We start from the raw sequence: 17628 nt of genomic DNA, 5'->3' as shown, positions 1-17628 counted from the left end.
CATTGGGAGTTTCGGGCAGTTGACAGATATAATTGACTCTGATGATCTCACGTTTGAACTTTAAAAACACCTGCCATATGGTGTATCTTATTTTAATTGGCACAAGTAGTAGCACACCTTTTTGTCTACCAGTGTATGTGTGCCTTCTTACATAATGTTCAAGCCAGGATAAGCATTCATTATTTGTTTGTGATGAAAGTATTTGGAATCATTTCCTCATGTCTGAGGTTCACAGTTAATTTTTATTTTTATGGTCACCGTATGCCACGGGGTATCAGAGTTCAGCTCTTTCTTACTCTAAACTGCCATCCATGAGGCTTTCCCATCCTTCCCTTTTACTCTCTTCTTCACAGAATAATTTCTTTTCTGGAATATTTAGTGACAGCGGTCTGGTTAAAAGTATTTTCGTGCTGGGCGGTGGTGGCGCACACCTTTAATTCCAGCACTCGGGAGGCAGAGCCAGGCGGATCTCTGTGAGTTCGAGGTCAGCCTGGTCTACAGAGCGAGATCCCGGACAGGCACCAAAACTACACAGAGAAAACCTGTCTCAAAAAACCAAAAACCAAATACAAAAAAAAACCAAAACAAACAACAAAAAAAGTGTTTTCGTTTCATATATTGGAGAAAATCTTACTAACTCTCCATTCTCTCAGAATCCAGTTTAAAAAAAAATGAACAGACATATCTCTGTTTGAGTTTTCCTTATTAATGTTTTTCCTGCTAGTGTGTCATAAGTTCTCAGTAATGGAGTGGTTAGCAGCAAGTGAAAAATCTTTCATTGGAAGAACATTCTGGTTCTACAGCTTCTTGAGCAGACTTTCACATTCACAATGAGATTTTTTTTTTTTTTTTTTTCAGAATTTTTTTGCATTCCTTTTGTGACTACTGCTTAATCAGGAGATGAAAATCCCTACGGGGCCCATGTCTGGGAGGTGTCAAGGGGCTGTTTTTAGTTTTATACCTAGGAATTGTGAAGTGACTAAGAATAGATAATACACACCCTTAGGCAGCTTTGAAAGATGATTTTTTATTACTTTGCAGTGTCAAGGAATGCTGTAGATTTCTATGTGAACCACATAGAATACTTCTTGTGTGGTTATTTCTAACTCTAGATCACTTAGATCATGAATGCTAAAAATAATTATAGATGTGTACTTCTCAAGGCAGTTAGTCCGGAACTGTGTGTTTCTCACACAATGGGCGTTTGGATACTGTTATGTTGTTCTGGAGACATCTGTAGAGAAAGCTGTTTTTGTGATCCTACAAGACATAGTGAAGAGTTGACTTCAGACCTTCACATTGTTGGCCTATGATCGTAGCATTGACTCACAGATGCTTTCTGAGGTGTCTGAGGGTGCTGTGTGAAGGCTGCGGCTCTCGAGGACTGACGCTCTGCTCTGCTCTGCTCTGCTCTGCTCTGCTCTGCAGCACAGCTGGGGTTTTACTAGGAGCCCTGTAGAGGGCAGCAGTGGTCGCTCCTGTCTTCTAGACTGTCCCCAGGCACAGGCCTGCTGCTCGTTTCTTTCTGTGCTCGACATGGACTTCGCAGTTTTACACAAGACTTTCTTTTCTCAGTTTACTGAACATAATAAACATGTTGACCATGGATTCTCAAGAACTTACTCTGCATGATGTCCAGATACTTGCTGTAACTAACACCCCAAAATAGACTGCTGTACTTAGGCAGTTGCCAGACAATTGCTAGCCAGTTATTGGTGAAAATGACCATTAAACCCAGGCTTTCTGATGGAATGTCACAACCCAGTAGACTGCTTGTCCAACTTGGGAGAGGGACAGATACGGTTAACAAATGGAAGAACAGGCTCGTACACTGGGCTGATCTCCAGAGTTCCTCGCCTTCAACTCTGCCCTGCACAGCAGAGTGTTGGAGAACACAAGTCTATGCTGACGCTCCTCTCACCATTATGTATAACTGAAGTGAAATTTCTTTTCTCTTTCAGTGCATTTGAAACGCCACTTTATGTTTCGGAACCATCTTTGTTTAGTTTTTGAAATGCTGTCCTATAATCTCTATGATTTGCTGAGGAACACCAACTTCCGAGGGGTCTCTTTGAACCTAACACGAAAGTTTGCACAGCAGATGTGCACAGCACTGCTTTTCCTTGCGACTCCAGAACTTAGTATCATTCACTGTGACCTAAAGCCTGAGAACATCCTCCTGTGTAACCCCAAAAGAAGTGCAATCAAGATCGTTGATTTTGGCAGTTCTTGTCAGTTGGGGCAGAGGGTAAGTATTACTTTGGGACTTGTGAGTTAACAATAGAATTGGGTAGAACAGTATAGTTAGCTATGAAAAACATGTTTTAAACAATGTGTTTACAGTTTGGAGGCAGTTAGAGGGGGGCTGTTTATCTTGAACATGTAGCACGTGTTTTACATCCTCTGATATCTTTTAAAATCCAGATTGTAATACTTGAATTGGAAGATAATGATTTTTTAAGTGGACATTTAAAATTGTTTTGATGCTAGCAATTTTCAAAAAGAGTAAAAGATAAAAAAAATTAAATATTAGGTGATTTGTAGCTTGTAAGTAGAGCCTTTAGTATAAATTTGGGTATTTCTAACTTTTGAACTAGGTTCTTGACTAAAAATTATTTCTCTACACCATCAAGATAAATAATATTTCTTAAAACTGAGGAGTGCACACAGATACGGTGTTTTTGGTAATCCTGGTACTGTGTAGAGACAGCACAGGTGGTGGACGTGCTTGCTCTTTCCTTCCCCCATTACGTTTGAGTTGATGCAGATTCGAGACGTCAGAACTGGTTTTCTTCACACTGTTAAAAACAGACATGTCTGGCCGGGCGGTGGTGGCGCACGCCTTTAATTCCAGCACTCAGGAGGCAGAGCCAGGTGGATCTCTGTGAGTTCGAGGCCAGCCTGGTCTACAGAGTGAGATCCAGGAAAGGCGCAAAAACTACACAGAGGAACCCTGTCTCGAAAAAACAAAAAACAAACAAAAAACCAGACATGTCTACTGTGGTTTAATTTAGCTGGTTTTGTTGGGGGTGTATGCCTTTATTCCACCACTTGGGAGGCAGGTCCAGGTAGATCCTGAGTTCAAGACTAGAGGGGGGAGAGAGAGAGAGAGAGAGAGAGAGAGAGAGAGAGAGAGAGAGAGAGAGAGAGTGAGTGTGTGTGTGTGTGTGTGTGTGTGTGTGTGTGTCAGTCTCCCAGGACAGCCAGGCCTATACAGAGAAACCCTGTCTCAAAAAGCAAAAACAAAAACGAAATTTGCTGGTTCAGGAAAGCAAATTTCCTACTGCAGTTTGTAGCATCATGACGTCTGTGCCGATGGTGTATTTACACACACATAGAGATTACAGGGTTCCTTCTCAAGAGGTCAAGGTTATTTACATAAAGGTATTGAAACTTCTTTTTTTTTTTTTTTTTTGGTTTTTCGAGACAGGGTTTCTCCGTGTAGCTTTGCGCCTTTCCTGGAACTCACTTGGTAGCCCAGGCTGGCCTCGAACTCACAGAGATCCGACTGGCTCTGCCTCCCGAGTGCTGGGATTAAAGGCATGCGCCACCACTGCCCGGCTTGGTATTGAAACTTCTTAAAGCTAACATCCAGATGTTATTATTTTTATATCAGCATCCCCATTCTTTGTTTTTCAAGCTTGTGGAATTCCCATCTTGTCCAGCTTTTATCTAGGTTTTAAGTAGCAGGCTTATCTTTTGTCATTTCTGCAATTATCTTTTAGTAGAAAAGCTATATAATTGTAGAAATATTTCCTTAATTGGATTAGGAAGCAAAATGTACAGCCTGAAATGCTGTTGAAAAGCCTAGAGTTGTTCCTGGTTATAGGAGTAAAATACATTGTGAATGGAAACACATGTCCACTGTGAGAATAATTTCAGTCGATTTTTTTCACTTAGGAATTTTCCTTTTGATTTAAATTCAGTCCTATGTTGTGTCATCATATCAAGCAGTGTTATCTCTGTTTGCACAAACTGAGGTATCTTACTTTAGGCCACTGAATGTTGAAGTGCTAAAGTGTACTGGTGTTACATGGGAAATACTTGCAAGGTGTTTGTGTATGACCCTGCCCATGGCTGTACTATATTGATCAGACTCAGAAGGTGGCTGGAGGGCAAGCGTGTGTGCCTGAGCTAGGGCACTCAGTGATTGGATGCAAAACCTGATTAACCAAAGTAGTCAGGAGGATGGCTTGCTTGACCTGGCAACACTCAGAAACATAGTACAGTTTGAATACCTCATGTCCAGAACATTTGGGACTGGAGTATTTGTGATCTCAGAATTTGCTAGGGATCAAATCCAAGTCCTAATCCATGCTATACAACTGCCTGAGAGCAGGGTAATTAACTTGGTTTCCTATTTCTCTTGACTACTGATATAGGACTGCATTACATGAAAGGGTCTGAATTCTTAACCAACTTTTTGTTTGGTTATTCCTTTGAAATGTTTAGTTATTTAACTATAGTCATGGTGTAATGTTGAGCTTTTCTGTTGCCGTGAGTAGTATTCTTAATCTGATATTGAATATAAATAATATATAAATAAAAACAACATACAGACTTAATACTATTTTGAAATATGTTTCAGATATACCAGTATATTCAGAGTCGCTTTTACCGGTCTCCAGAGGTGCTACTGGGAATGCCTTATGACCTTGCTATCGACATGTGGTCCCTTGGATGTATCTTGGTTGAAATGCATACTGGAGAGCCTCTGTTCAGTGGTGCCAATGAGGTATGTGAAGGGTTGGTGTGCAGCTCTGTTTCCATAGAGACAGTGCCATCTGAAAGTTGTCTTCCTAGGAGAGTGTCTGCTTAACAGCTTGATCACTTGGGTATGAGGTCAGCTTGGTCTTATTTTACACTCTGTCAGTTATATAATGGTAGGTTTAGAATTCTGAACTGGTAACTAAGATCGTTAATATGTTAATGAAGGAGAACAGTAAATTAGAGTAGAGTGTGGTATCTCATAGGTATTTTGCAGGTTTAAGTACTGTAACAAAAAGCCTCAGTGTGTGGTGATCGAGGGCCACCCTGAATAATAGTGTGAGCACTAGTTAAAACCCTGAGACTGGGACTTGATCCTGGAAGAGCAGTGGACAGTACAATTGGTAGATGCAGCCTGGGTCGCTTCAGATGAACTAGGAAGTGTCGAGGCTTAGGGCTCCAGAGCCTACAGTCTTCAGGCTTCCTGTGTTCTGATAGATGTGGAGGTAAGAAACAGCGAACTCCCCTGCAGAGCAACTGAGGTTTTGTTTTGTTTTGTTTTGATTACTTATTTGTAGAACCCTGTTTTTTTTTTTTTTTTTTTGTTTTTTTTTTTTGTTTTTCGAGACAGGGTTTCTCTGCGTAGCTTTGCGCCTTTTCCTGGAACTCACTTGGTAGCCCAGGCTGGCCTCGAACTCACAGAGATCCGCCTGCCTCTGCCTCCCGAGTGCTGGGATTAAAGGCGTGCACCACCACCGCCCAGCTCTGTTTGTTTTTTTGTAGAAAAGTTAATTATTTAGGATCATAATCTAAACTTTCATTTATAAATGAAAAAAGAAAGGCCAAATAACTTCACTGTAGAAGTAACCAACTGTCTTATTAAATAAGAAACACAGAACCAATGCAAAGAAGAAAACCAAGAGGTCAGAGCTAAGAGCTAAAACCTTACCCTTCCTCTTGCAGTGGTCCTACCTCTCCAAAAGAGACCTACTTCCTGTGTGTCTGTCTTTATATAGTCTTTCTGTTCTGCCTTCTCATTGGTTGTAAACCCAAACACATGACCGCCTCGTCACTGCCTGTCTGTACAGCCCTCCAGGTCTTCTATGGTTGGTATTGAGATTAAAGGCGTGTGTCTCCAATGCTGGCTGTATCCTTGACCACACAGAGATCTGCCTAGCTCTGCCTACCAAGTGCTGGGATTAAAGGTGTGCACCACCACCGCCCAGCTTTCGCTATGGCTTGCTGTTAGCTCTGACCCCCAGGCAACTTTATTTATTAACATACAAATGAAATCACATTTCAGTAAAATAAAATATCACCATACTTTTTGTTTGTGCTCTTATTTTTTGTTGAATTGAGATCTTGTCATGTTACCTAAGGCTGGTCCTAAACTCTGGGACTCAAGTGTTCCTCTAACTCAGCCTCTCATATAACAGACTAAAGGGATACACACCATACTCAGTTTCTACCCTCTTTTCTACATTTAATTTTAACTTCATTCATGAGCCGGTTGGAAGCAACTTCCATAATATTTGTTTTTATTTGAATTTAAGTAATTTTATCCTATTATTCCCAACTTTCTTGGGATTAAACATTATTAGGATCACCTGGGAGTTTAGTGGCTTCCCTCTTTTCTCATTGTCAAAATAAAAAATTCTTTGTGTTTGACATCCCCCTTCCTCTGTGTGGGGGAGTCTCTGCGGTGACTCGTTTTCTCTTGCCCCCTTTCCTCAGACGCAGCACACCGTCTTTCTGTGGTCCCTTGAAAACACCACCCACCGGCCCTGCCCGGCCCTTACACTTCTTCCTGCTGGTTCCCACACGGCACTGGAGACTGTGCTCTCTCTGGAGTCAGCTTCCCAGTGGGGCCTTTGTGATGCTCCCCAGTCGGCCTGGTCCTTCTCCCCGCCTGCCTTCTTTGTTCCTCTACTCAGACTCAGGTTTTATGGTCTTTCTGCTGCCTCTGGTTCTGCAGCTTTCAGTTCAACCAAAAATGTTTATGAAAAAACTTGCTTGAAAACTATTCCAGGCATGTCTTCATTTCTAGGATATGTCTATGAGACGGTAGACTACAAATGTCTGAATTTGAGTTTTATTAAACCTGAGATTACTTTTGTCTTAATGTTGAAATACAGTCTTTAGGTTAATTGAATCTCCAGTGTAGCTGTTCCTGGTAAACCACGTCTAGCCTAGCAGGAGTGCCACCTGTGGTGAGCAGGTGCTGGCCCTTTCCTGAACAGTGCAGTGTAACGACTTTCTCTAGTGTTTGTAATTATAAGTATTCTAGAGAAGATTTAAAGTAGAGGAGGGCATACATAAATTATATGCAGAGATTTTTTTTATACAACAGATTTGAGTACCTATGGATTTTGGCGTCCATAGGGTCGGGGCTGGGCTATTCCTGCCCAGAATCAGTTCCTTAAGGATTCTGAGGCTTGACTATGTTTCTAGTTGGCCTCTTCCAAAACAGGATTCTTCTCTCTCTACTTTTCTGTGCTGCAGCTAAGCATAGTTTCTAGCCTTATGATAGAAACACAATTGTGTGAGTGCATAGTTTTCATTTAAACAGTAATTTTAATTAGTGTCTATAAGTTAGTGTGTCATTTTATTGGTTATTTAAAACTTTAAAAACTGACACTTAAAATTTCTTCCCATTCTGTCTTACATGTTTTCCATTGAATCTGAAGTCCCAAGGCACACTGCAGATTTGTTTTCTTCCTTGTTGATTATCTGCCTTCCCTTCTGTTGAGTGTGTGGCCCCATGAGGGCAAAAATGTATTCTGTCTATTGGCTCTACTGTATACTCAGTGTCCAGAACAGAACCTTGCACAGAGCATATATGCAGCTCATCTAGGAAAGAACTGACGAGCAGAAGTGAAGGAATGTACAGCTGAAATGACAGGTTTGGTTTTGTCTTGAACACAGGTGGATCAGATGAATAAAATAGTGGAAGTCTTGGGCATCCCGCCTGCTCACATCCTTGACCAAGCACCCAAAGCAAGGAAGTTCTTTGAGAAGTTGCCCGATGGCACCTGGAACTTAAAGAAGACCAAAGATGGAAAACGGGTAAAATAGGGGACACTTGTTCTCGGGGGCTTCCTTTCTCTCTCCCTGCCCTCTTTTTCTGTCTCTGCTTTTTTTTGCCTCCCCAGAGCTGCCAACATAGAGTTCCTTGAATTTGCTTGACAATAGTATTATAGTTAACAACTAGAAGGTGGTGTTTTGTTCACAAGTTGAGTATAGCTAATCGGAGTTGTGTTTGTTTAGTGGTCAGGGTTGTTTGGGCTTCGTTGGAAACAAGCAAACTACTGTCTGCCTGTATCTGGAGACAGCTGACGAAGCTAGAAGGCTTCTTGTCGATACTGAGTCACTAAGTTTCACAGCTTGTACTTAGATCTGATGCTGCAGCTGTGGACAGAAGTCATAAGTGCAGTACATTGTTAACTCTTTCTAAGTGGAAAAGATGTTTTTTAAGCTTAGGCAGTTGGTGATATTTTTCAAGGATAAGATGACAGTCAAGTGTTGTGGCAGATTTCAGGTCCCCAGCTCAGTGACTGAGATAGCAGAATGTTTGTGTCTTCTGATGCAGGGGTGTATCTGAAGACTGTTCCAGAGGCCCAACTAGGTTAATTTATTAGAGTAAATATAACCAAATTTGCATCTTGATTTTATGTCTCTGTAATTTGCCAGACACCTTCTAGTCTAGTTTATCAAATGAAGAGAATGTGCAGACAAATTGAAGTTGGCACACACATGTTATCTTACGGTTGTAGTCTGCATTCTCTATATTTAAGAACTTTTCTGTTCTTTGGTTCCTTTATCCTGTATTTTAGTGATGCAGCCACCAGGTGTCATTTTTAGGGAGCTGAGGGTGCTGTTTTAATTCACAGTTACTTAGTTGTAGAACCCTTTAATGTGTAATGATTCTTGTTTCTAAAGATTTATTTTTATTCGTGTGTCTCTGTCCGTGTGTCTCTGTCCGTGTGTGAGTGTGTGTGTATTTTTATTCGTGTGTCTCTGTCCGTGTGTGTGTGTGTGTATGTGTGTGTATATGTGTGTGTGTGCATGTATGTGCGTGCTGCGTGTGTGTGTCCGTGTGTATGTGTGTGTGTGTGTATGTGTGTCCGTGTGTGTATGTGTGTGTTTGTGTGTGTGTGTATGTGTGTGTGTGTGTGTGTGTGTGTGTGTGTGTGTGTGTACCTGCAGAGGCTGGTGGGGAGCAGCAAGTGCTCTTAACCACCAAGCCAATGTCTTCAGCCCTGGTGCTCTGTCTGTCTGATGTAGCCCAGGCAGGTTTGAACTGGCTGTGTAGCTGAGGTGTCAGGCAAGCACCGCCCCCTGACCTCCATCCCCAGCCCAAATGTCTCTGTGATTTGCCTGACACCTTCTAGTCTAGTTATCAGATGAGTTTTACAGTGCTCAGAGATTTATATGTAGATTTATTTCTGTCTGGTAATACCTGGTTTGCAACTTTTTGTATCCTGCCTCCCTCTGATTGTCAGCCATCGGTCTTGAGTTCTAAACGATCCCTGTGGCCTCACTCCTGTGTCCATGCGTGAAGTTCACAGACTCAGTCTTGAAGTGAAGCACACTGGCTTCAGGGCTAGCGGCAGCCCCTTGACTCCTGGAGTCTTCTTTGTGTGTCTCCTAGGTGGATCAGTCACGGCCCATTTCCTATGGAAAGTCCTCGGGTTTCTCTGGTGTTCCAGGTAGACTCTGCCTGTTGGAATTGGCATTGAGGATGCTAGACTCCTTTATGTTTGCTCTGCGGTACAGTCTGTTGCCATTTTTAATTTAAAGTTCTTCCCCTCTCCCTTAAATAAAACTTTCTTCCATTCAGTTTCCCAGACCTCTGTCTTTTTAAAATTAAAGAACTGGTTTGTCAGCTGTCATTTCCCCCAAATTGAGCTATAATTATTATTGTTTATTGATTAATAGGACCATTTCAGAAATTAGTAGATCTTATTTCTTTTTTAATTAAATCTTAACATATACTTAATACCCATTAATTCACCATAAATTCAATGAGATTTCCCATAGTCAAGCTTAGTGATTGTCTTATTTCTCTTTTAGCAAAACTAAATTTTCAGCAACAATAAATCAGTCAGCTGATCATACTGTGGGAGAGAGATGGTAAAAATGCAGATACTATCGTCATTGGCTGCCTGTGTAGTTGTTAACTTTCATATTTCAGAAGCCCATATTCAGGGTTTAAATGAAATCTCTATTAGTTACTTTGTTATTGCTGTGATAAAACACCATGGCCAAGGCAGCTTAGAGAAGGAAAAGTTCATTTGGGCTTAAGGTTCCAGAGGGTTCTTGTCTGGATACTAGAACAGCATGCAGCAGGAGGCAGACATGGTGGCTGGAGCTGGAGCTGAGAGGACATTCTTCAACCACAGTCCGGAAGCAGAGAGATCACACTGGGAATGGTGTGTGGCTTTAACCTGGAAGTCCTACCCCTATAACATACTTTGTCCAGCAAAGCCACACATCCAAAATCTGCACAGACACCTCCACCAATTGACAAATCCATGAGCCTATGGGGAACATTCTCATTCATACCACCGAAAATCCACATTTCAAAGTATTTTTCTTCTGTAGTGGACAAAAACCGTAAGACTGCAAATCTTGCTATTTTATTGAAATTATTGCATAATTTATTTGCAGTAATATGTGCATATTTTAAGTGTTCAGTTTGCATTGACCACCTAACACAAGACGGAATATTTTCACCCAGCCCTGCCTCCTGTTCTGACTCTCTGTCCTCCTGATTCCTGCCGCAGGTGGATGTGATCAGTGGGTGCACTTCATAAAGGTGACAGTCTGCTGTTGTCACCTGGCATGCGCACCTTCTCCTGTGACGGAACACCTGACAGAAGGCCTTAGAGGAGAAAGGGGTGGGTTCTTCTGTAGCTGGTGGGTGCATCCGCTGTGACAGAGTCAGGAGGTGGCTGTCACCCTGCACTTGCAGTCAGGAAGCAGAGGAGTGGGTGCTGCTGCTCACCCCTTCTCCCTTCCCATTCCTCTGGGACTCGGGACTTGTGGGACGGGCTCCTGACACTTCCTCCACCTCCATCTCAACTAGCCTAGTGCGGAGGGCTCTCACCGGTGCACCCAGAGATTGGTTTCCATGGGGACTGCTAAGCCTTGTTTAGTTGACAATGAAGATTAGGTATCACACTTAATAAAACAATATTTTGAGGGAATTCATATTGTGTATCTCAGGACTTGATTCATTTTATTGCTTCATGGTATTTTATTGACTATACTGTAATGTATTATCTGTCAGTAAACTTTCTGTTTATATCTAATTAGGGACTAATTGATTAATGCTAGTGAGAACACCACATGTCTTTTTTTTATTGTGGCATTGTCTGAGAATAGAACTGCCAGGGCGTAGGGCCTGTGTGTGTTTATCGTCATTAGAAAATATTTAATAGACCTTCTTTCAGTTTTTTCTTTTCTTTTCCCCCCCTCATTTCTATCTATCTATCTATCTATCTATCTATCTATCTATCTATCTATCTATCTATCTATCTATTTATTTTTCTATTATAAGCTTGATACAGTATAAATTCCTATCCTAATAGTGAAATGTTTCATTGAGGCTTGCCCAGTAATTGAGTAAAACCAAAACTTAGTATAAGCCACAGTCATCCTAGGGTCCCCCCTGCTGTGTAGCCTCCCTGGTTCTGTGGGTTGCAGTCTGATTTTTCTTTACTTTATATCTAGTATCCTCTTATGAGTGAGTACATACTATGTTTGTCTTTCTGGGTATTGGTTACCTCACTCAGGATGATTTTTTTCTAGTTCTATCCATTTGCCTGCAAACCTCATGATGTCATTGTTTTTCTCTGCTGAGTAGTACTCCATTGTGTATATGTACCACATTTTCTTAATCCATTCTTCAGTTGACGGGCATCTAGGTTGTTTCCAGCTTCTGGCTATTACAAATAGTGATGCTATGAACATAGATGAGCATGTATCTTTGTGGTATGATTGAGCATTCCTTGGGTATATGCCCAAGTGGTATGGCTGGGTCTTGAGGTAGATCGATTCCCAATTTTCTGAGAAACAGCCATACTGATTTCCACAGTGGTTGTACAAGTTTACATTCCCACCAACAGTGGAGGAGTGTTCCCTTTGCTCCGCATCCTTTCCAGCATTGACTGTCATTGGTGTTTTTTGATCATAGCCATTCTGACAGGTGTAAGGTGGTATCTCAGAGTCGTTTTGATTTGCATTTCTCTGACTAAGGATGTTGAGCATTTCTTTAAATGTCTTTCAGCCATTTGTGATTCTTCTTTCGAGAATTCTCTGTTTAGCTCTTTAGCCCATTTTTTAAAAATTGGATTGTTCGGTATATAGATGTAACCAATCGTCTTATTAAAATAAGAAACACAGAGCCAATGTAAAAGAGAAAGCCGAGAGGTCAGAGCTCAGAGATAAAATCTTACCTCCTGCAGTGCTCCTAACTTCCCCGAGAGAGCTACTTCCTGTTTGTCTGTGTTTAAATAGTCTTTCTGTTCTGCCTTCTCATTGGTTCTAAACCCAACCACATGACTGCCTCATCACTGCCTGTAAGTACCGCCCTCCAGGTCTTAAAGGCATATGTCTCCAATACTGGCTGTATCCCTGAACACACAGAAATCTACCTAGCTCTTCTAACCACCACGCTCTTGCTATGGCTCTAATAGCTCTGACCCCAGGGCAACTTTATTTATTAACATAAAATTAAAATCACATTTCAATATAAATAAAATATCACCATATCGGTATTTTGATGTCTAGTTTCTTGAGTTCTTTATATACCGTGGAGATCAGTCCTCTGTCAGATATGGGTTTGGTGAAGATCTTTTCCCATTCTGTTGGCTGTCTTTTTGTCTTATTGACTGTGTCTTTTGCCCTGCAAAAGCTTCTCAGTTTCAAGAGGTCCCGTTTATTAATTGTTGTGCTCAGTGTTTGTGCTGCTGGTGTGTGTGTGTGTGTGTGTGTGTGTGTGTGTGTGTGTGTGTTTATCATTTTTAGAAAATATTTAATAGACCTTTCAGTTTTTTCTTATTCTTTAATAAGTGCCTTACTTATGCTGGGTGTGAGGCCTTCATTACCTGTCAGTACCTCTTCCTGGGCCGTGGCTTGCTTGTTCCTTTTCTAAGCATGGTTTTTTTGGATGCCACAGGAATGTCTGTGAGTAAAATTTCATTAATAATAGATGGTGCTATTCAAATCTATAGAACTTTTTTTTTTCTAAAATTCCCGAGTTGGTAAAAATATACTTTGCAGATGTTTTCTCCTAAAGATTCTTTGGATTTTCCCCTAACTTTGTTTTGGTTCACTTTGAATTCATTTTTGAGCATGGAGTCATGTGAGAGGGGCAGTGTTGAACATCATTGGCTGACATTGCCTTTTGTCATCTGATTTGGTGTCTCTCTCTTTTTTTTTTTTACAAAGCCAATTCACCTTTTATATTTGCAAATTTGGGCTGTTCTCCATCACCCTGTCCTAGTGTATACTAACAGCACAGTGTTATTGCTGTTTCCTTAAAGACTCCTAATTACAGGCAGTGCAAGCCTTCCAGGCTGGGCTGCTGTCTTGGCATTAGTCTGCATTCTAGGTCTGTCTTTTCGTGTAAAGTCTGCAAACGGGCTTGTATATGAATGTCAGGTCCTGCTAGAAACTGCCCTGTCTGCACCTACAGAGATGACCATGTGACCCCCCTGCTCCTGTTACAGAGTGAATTTGTTAATTGTCTTTGGAGTATTTACCCTAACCCGTGATGAAGCCCACTTGGTCCTGGCATCCATGGCCTCTGGTGTAACACTGAGTTAAACTTGCTGATCTTGTCAGAGTATTCTGAAGTGTCCTGACATAGGTTGTGACTTCTTTAATTCACAATTATCTTGTTACGCAATTTCAAATTATTTGAGAATTTTCTAGACATCTTAACTTATCTCTAGCTAAATAGTACTGTGGTTTCAAAATGTGATTTCACTCATTTAAAATTTATAGTCTGATTTTTATAGCCTAGTATGTAATCTGTCTTGGTGATTCTTTCTTGTGTATTTGATAAAAATTAAACTTTGTTGTAGTCGTCAGGGTGTGTGTGTGTGTGTGTGTGTGTGTGTGTGTGTGTGCGCGCGCGCGTGCTGCTGTCAGTAGCAGAGGGCGTTCTGACCTCCAGTCGTTGCTCTTCTCACCTCTGATAAATGCCTGGCAGGAAGCAGTTGGTAGGGAGGAAGGCTTTCCTTCAGGCCTTTGTCTGAGAGGACGCAGTCCTTCTGGTGGCGGCAGCTCACTGCCTGCAGGGACATGGGTCTAGAGTTCTAGATTAGCATGCCCCATTCCTTCAGAAAGATGGTCTGGCCCCTTCCAGTCGCATTGTCTGTGAAGAAAGTCACTGTTTGCTCTTAGCACTGTGTATTTGTGGTCTGCTTTCCTTTTCCTGCAGGATGATTAAAACACGTCATCTTTGTACCTGATTATTATGCACTTACATATTTTTGTATGTGTTCTCCTTAGAGTGTTTTGGCATTCTTGGATTTGTGGACTGATCTCTTGTAGGTGCTCAGATGTTATCAGATACTTACTTTGCTCGTCTTTCTTCTAGTCCTCCAGTTACATGGGTGTCAGCTTCGTGCTACCCGGAGGTCTTTTCTCTTCTGTAGTGGGTGGGTTGGTTGGCTTGCTGGGGAGCACAGGCCGGGGCGGAGCTTCTGCAGTGTGGACTGCAGCAGTGCCTACCTGGTTTTGTGCTTCGAGTTTAGATCATACCTTTGTTCTGTGTTTTTGGTCACCATTAATGTTCTTAACCCTGGCTCCTCAGCACTCTGAATCTAGTCTGCTGTTAAACTGTTAAGCAGGCTAGAGAGATAGGTGTCAGTAATGTGCTTCCCTTGCAAGCACAAAGACCCGAGTTCAGCTCCCAGAATCACCTAAAACAAAAAAAACCAGACATGATGGTACATTTGTCAGCCCAGTGCTGGGGAGGCAGAGATGGGGGGAACCCTGGGGCTTCCTGGCCAGCCATCCTGACCTACTTGGTGAGTTCCAGGCCGGTGAGAGACACTGCTTCAAAGAAAAAGAGGAAGCTGACACTTGAGCTTGTCCGCTGGCCTCTACACATGTGCACACAACACCCAATGCTAAGCAAGTTCTTCACTTTTAGTATTTGAGTTTAAAATTTGTATTTGTCTTCATTTTTTATCAATAGTTTTCCTCTTCTGAAATCCCATCTATTCACATGTGTTGCCTACATGTTTAACTATATACCTTACATTTGTTAGTTTAAAATACCTACCTGCCAATCATTGCCTGGGTCATTTATTAGTATGGATTGATTGATGACCCGTTTCCCCCACTAAATTATGGACTCTGTTGTTTGTTTCTGTAACTTTTTTAGAAGTATGTCAGTCTCTCTGTAGTTGAGAATATTGGGATGTAAGTGTCGTTTGCATGAGAAGCAGACATTCTCGTGCACTTCCAGGCCGGTAGGATGGGGCTGGCATCAGCTGAATCCGGATGGGGAGTTGTTGACTCCGGTTTACTTTCATGGGAGGAGGCTCTGTCAGGCATCATTTGTTCACAACTAGAGATCTGTACACATTGCCGCCCACCAGCAGCCTGACCTTTTCCACCTTCTTCAGACTGCCCACATGTGGCTGTCAGTGTGTGGTCAGAACTAGGCTGAACTGGCCTTGCTCACGTCTGGCATGGTGGCCCTCTTCCCATTACAGGGCTCTTTTAACCTGGCAGTGGCTGCTTGGGGATGGGGGTGAGGTCAGTAAGGAAAGCACTTGCTGAGCATGCACATTTGTGGTTTACCTGCTTCTTGACTTTAAACAACCACCTGTAGATCGCTACACTATACTGAAGGTCCAGTGATGCTGCTGTGGCCTTAGTGTCTGTAGAGAGGTGCCGGCTTCTACTGAGTAAGTGTCAGGACCCCCACTGTGTGCTTAGACACGTGGGGACCATGGTGTATAAGAAGAGTAGTCGCTTGCTCTGTAGCTGAGCGGGCTGCTGGAGACAGGGCTTCTTCACTCGGAGTGGCAGTGGCGTGCACAGCTTGGATGGGCCACCGTGAGGGAGGCAGCGCAGCATGTTCTCAGGCATGGGCCAGGCAGGACTGCACAGGGAGAGGGGCAGAGTAGAGCAGTCAGAGCCCACACTCAAGCAGACCCCTGCAGTCCTCGTGTGCTTGTGCTTTCCTGTGTCGGTCTGCAAGTCCACGGTCCTGGGAAGTAAGAATCCTGCTCCTCATAGTCGTGGCTTTGGATTTCTGTAAGCACGTGTGTTTAAGTGTTGTGTGCAGAAGTGTGTGGCGGGCATCAGCTCTCTCAGCTGATGCCCTTACTCACAAAGCCTTGTACGTGTAAGTGCCTCGGACACTTGGAGTGACTCACGTGGATGGCCCATCTCCCACCAAACTTAGAGACAGTTTTTGTTTTCTCTAACAGGAGTACAAACCACCAGGAACCCGGAAACTTCATAATATTCTTGGAGTAGAGACAGGAGGGCCTGGCGGACGGCGAGCTGGGGAATCGGGTCATACAGTAGCTGACTACTTGAAGTTCAAAGACCTCATTTTAAGGATGCTTGATTATGACCCCAAAACTCGGATTCAACCGTATTATGCCCTGCAGCATAGTTTTTTCAAGAAGACAGCTGACGAAGGTACAAACACAAGCAACAGTGTGATCCACCAGCCCTGCCATGGAGCAGTCCCAGTCTTCAGGCACCACCTCCAGCACGTCATCCAGCTCAGGTCTGCCATCGCGGGGCGGGGTGGGGCGGGGTGGGGCAGGGCTTGCCCGTGCTTTCTGTGTGCTAACTAGTGGGGTCTTTTAGAGTATTGATAGACTGATTTTTAAAGTTTTATAAATGGGTAGCAAGGGATTATTTTACTTCAGTCTGTTCTTTGCATGTGTGTGGCTCTGAGTTTGATCACCTGTAAATACCTCCCTTCTGTATAGTTAGTAGCAAATTCAACCCTTAATTATGCATGTGACAATTGTCAGCCTGACCGTTGGAAACAAAGCTGCTTGTTAGCCAAGATTGTAAGTGCCTTTAAATGGAGTTGTTTTCCACATCCTTGACTTTTCCTTGGCTGGGGCGAACTTGGGTACATTAGTGGCTGATGTGGCAAGATGTCTTCTGAGGCTCAGTGACATGATCTGTTTCAAGTTAATACTATAGCTTGGAAGTTCGTGTGTCTTTCTATGTGCTGTGTGGTGCATTTATCTGAGTGTGCACACACCTAAGGTCACACGTGGAGACAGGACACTGCCTGTCTTCCTTCACTGTCTGCCTTAGTCCTGAAGACAGGAGTCCTCGTGCCCCAGGCCTGCCTTCTTCTGAAGTCCTGGGGTGAGAGGCAGCCTGGCTTTTCACGTGGGTGCTGGGGATACAAACGCAGGTCCACTGCTTGCTGAGCAAACGCTCTCACTTGCGAGTGTCTTCCCGACCTCGCACTAGAGTGGGGATGATAGAGTGTTGAGTACTACCTTGAGCAGAAGTAACTTTAAACTCACAAGTTACTCCATGTCCTGACACTCAAGGTGGATCCTCGGGAACCAGCAACAGTGGGAGAGCCAGGTCAGACCCAACGCACCAGCATCGGCACAGCGGTGGACACTTCACAGCTGCTGTCCAGGCCATGGACTGTGAGACACACAGTCCCCAGGTGAGCTCTCCCGGGCTTCATGGCATGGCCCCACTAGTGGGGGCTGTGGGAGCTGCCGAGGGTTGTTAGGATGACTGTGTCTGTGTCCCTTTTTCTAAAGGCAGGTCCTGTCCTCGCTGTTAAAGAAGTAAAGCTTTTGACTAGAGGACATCCTGGTAACTCCCCTCCTTGTTAGAAATGAGAACATACATTGGACACACACACACCACCGTCCTTGCAAGCATTTTTTCTGTGTT

The 17628-nt window shown here is 43.0% G+C and overlaps 1 protein-coding gene across 1 annotated transcript in view; it reads left to right on the top strand.

Annotated features, from left to right (window-relative positions):
- Positions 1–17628, top strand: part of Dyrk1a (dual specificity tyrosine phosphorylation regulated kinase 1A) — a 135571-nt gene that overhangs the window by 109002 nt on the left and 8941 nt on the right. The window contains 6 exon segments of the mRNA XM_028879950.2: positions 1962–2248; positions 4589–4735; positions 7633–7773; positions 16167–16406; positions 16408–16474; positions 17268–17392. Of these exon segments, the coding sequence (XP_028735783.1) occupies positions 1962–2248; positions 4589–4735; positions 7633–7773; positions 16167–16406; positions 16408–16474; positions 17268–17392 (1007 nt within the window).

The sequence above is a fragment of the Peromyscus leucopus genome, chromosome 12 (genome assembly GCF_004664715.2).
Source record: "Peromyscus leucopus breed LL Stock chromosome 12, UCI_PerLeu_2.1, whole genome shotgun sequence".
Taxonomy (NCBI): domain Eukaryota; kingdom Metazoa; phylum Chordata; class Mammalia; order Rodentia; family Cricetidae; genus Peromyscus; species Peromyscus leucopus.
Note: the sequence above shows the minus strand (reverse complement) of the source record. Positions and strands in the feature narration are given on the sequence as shown.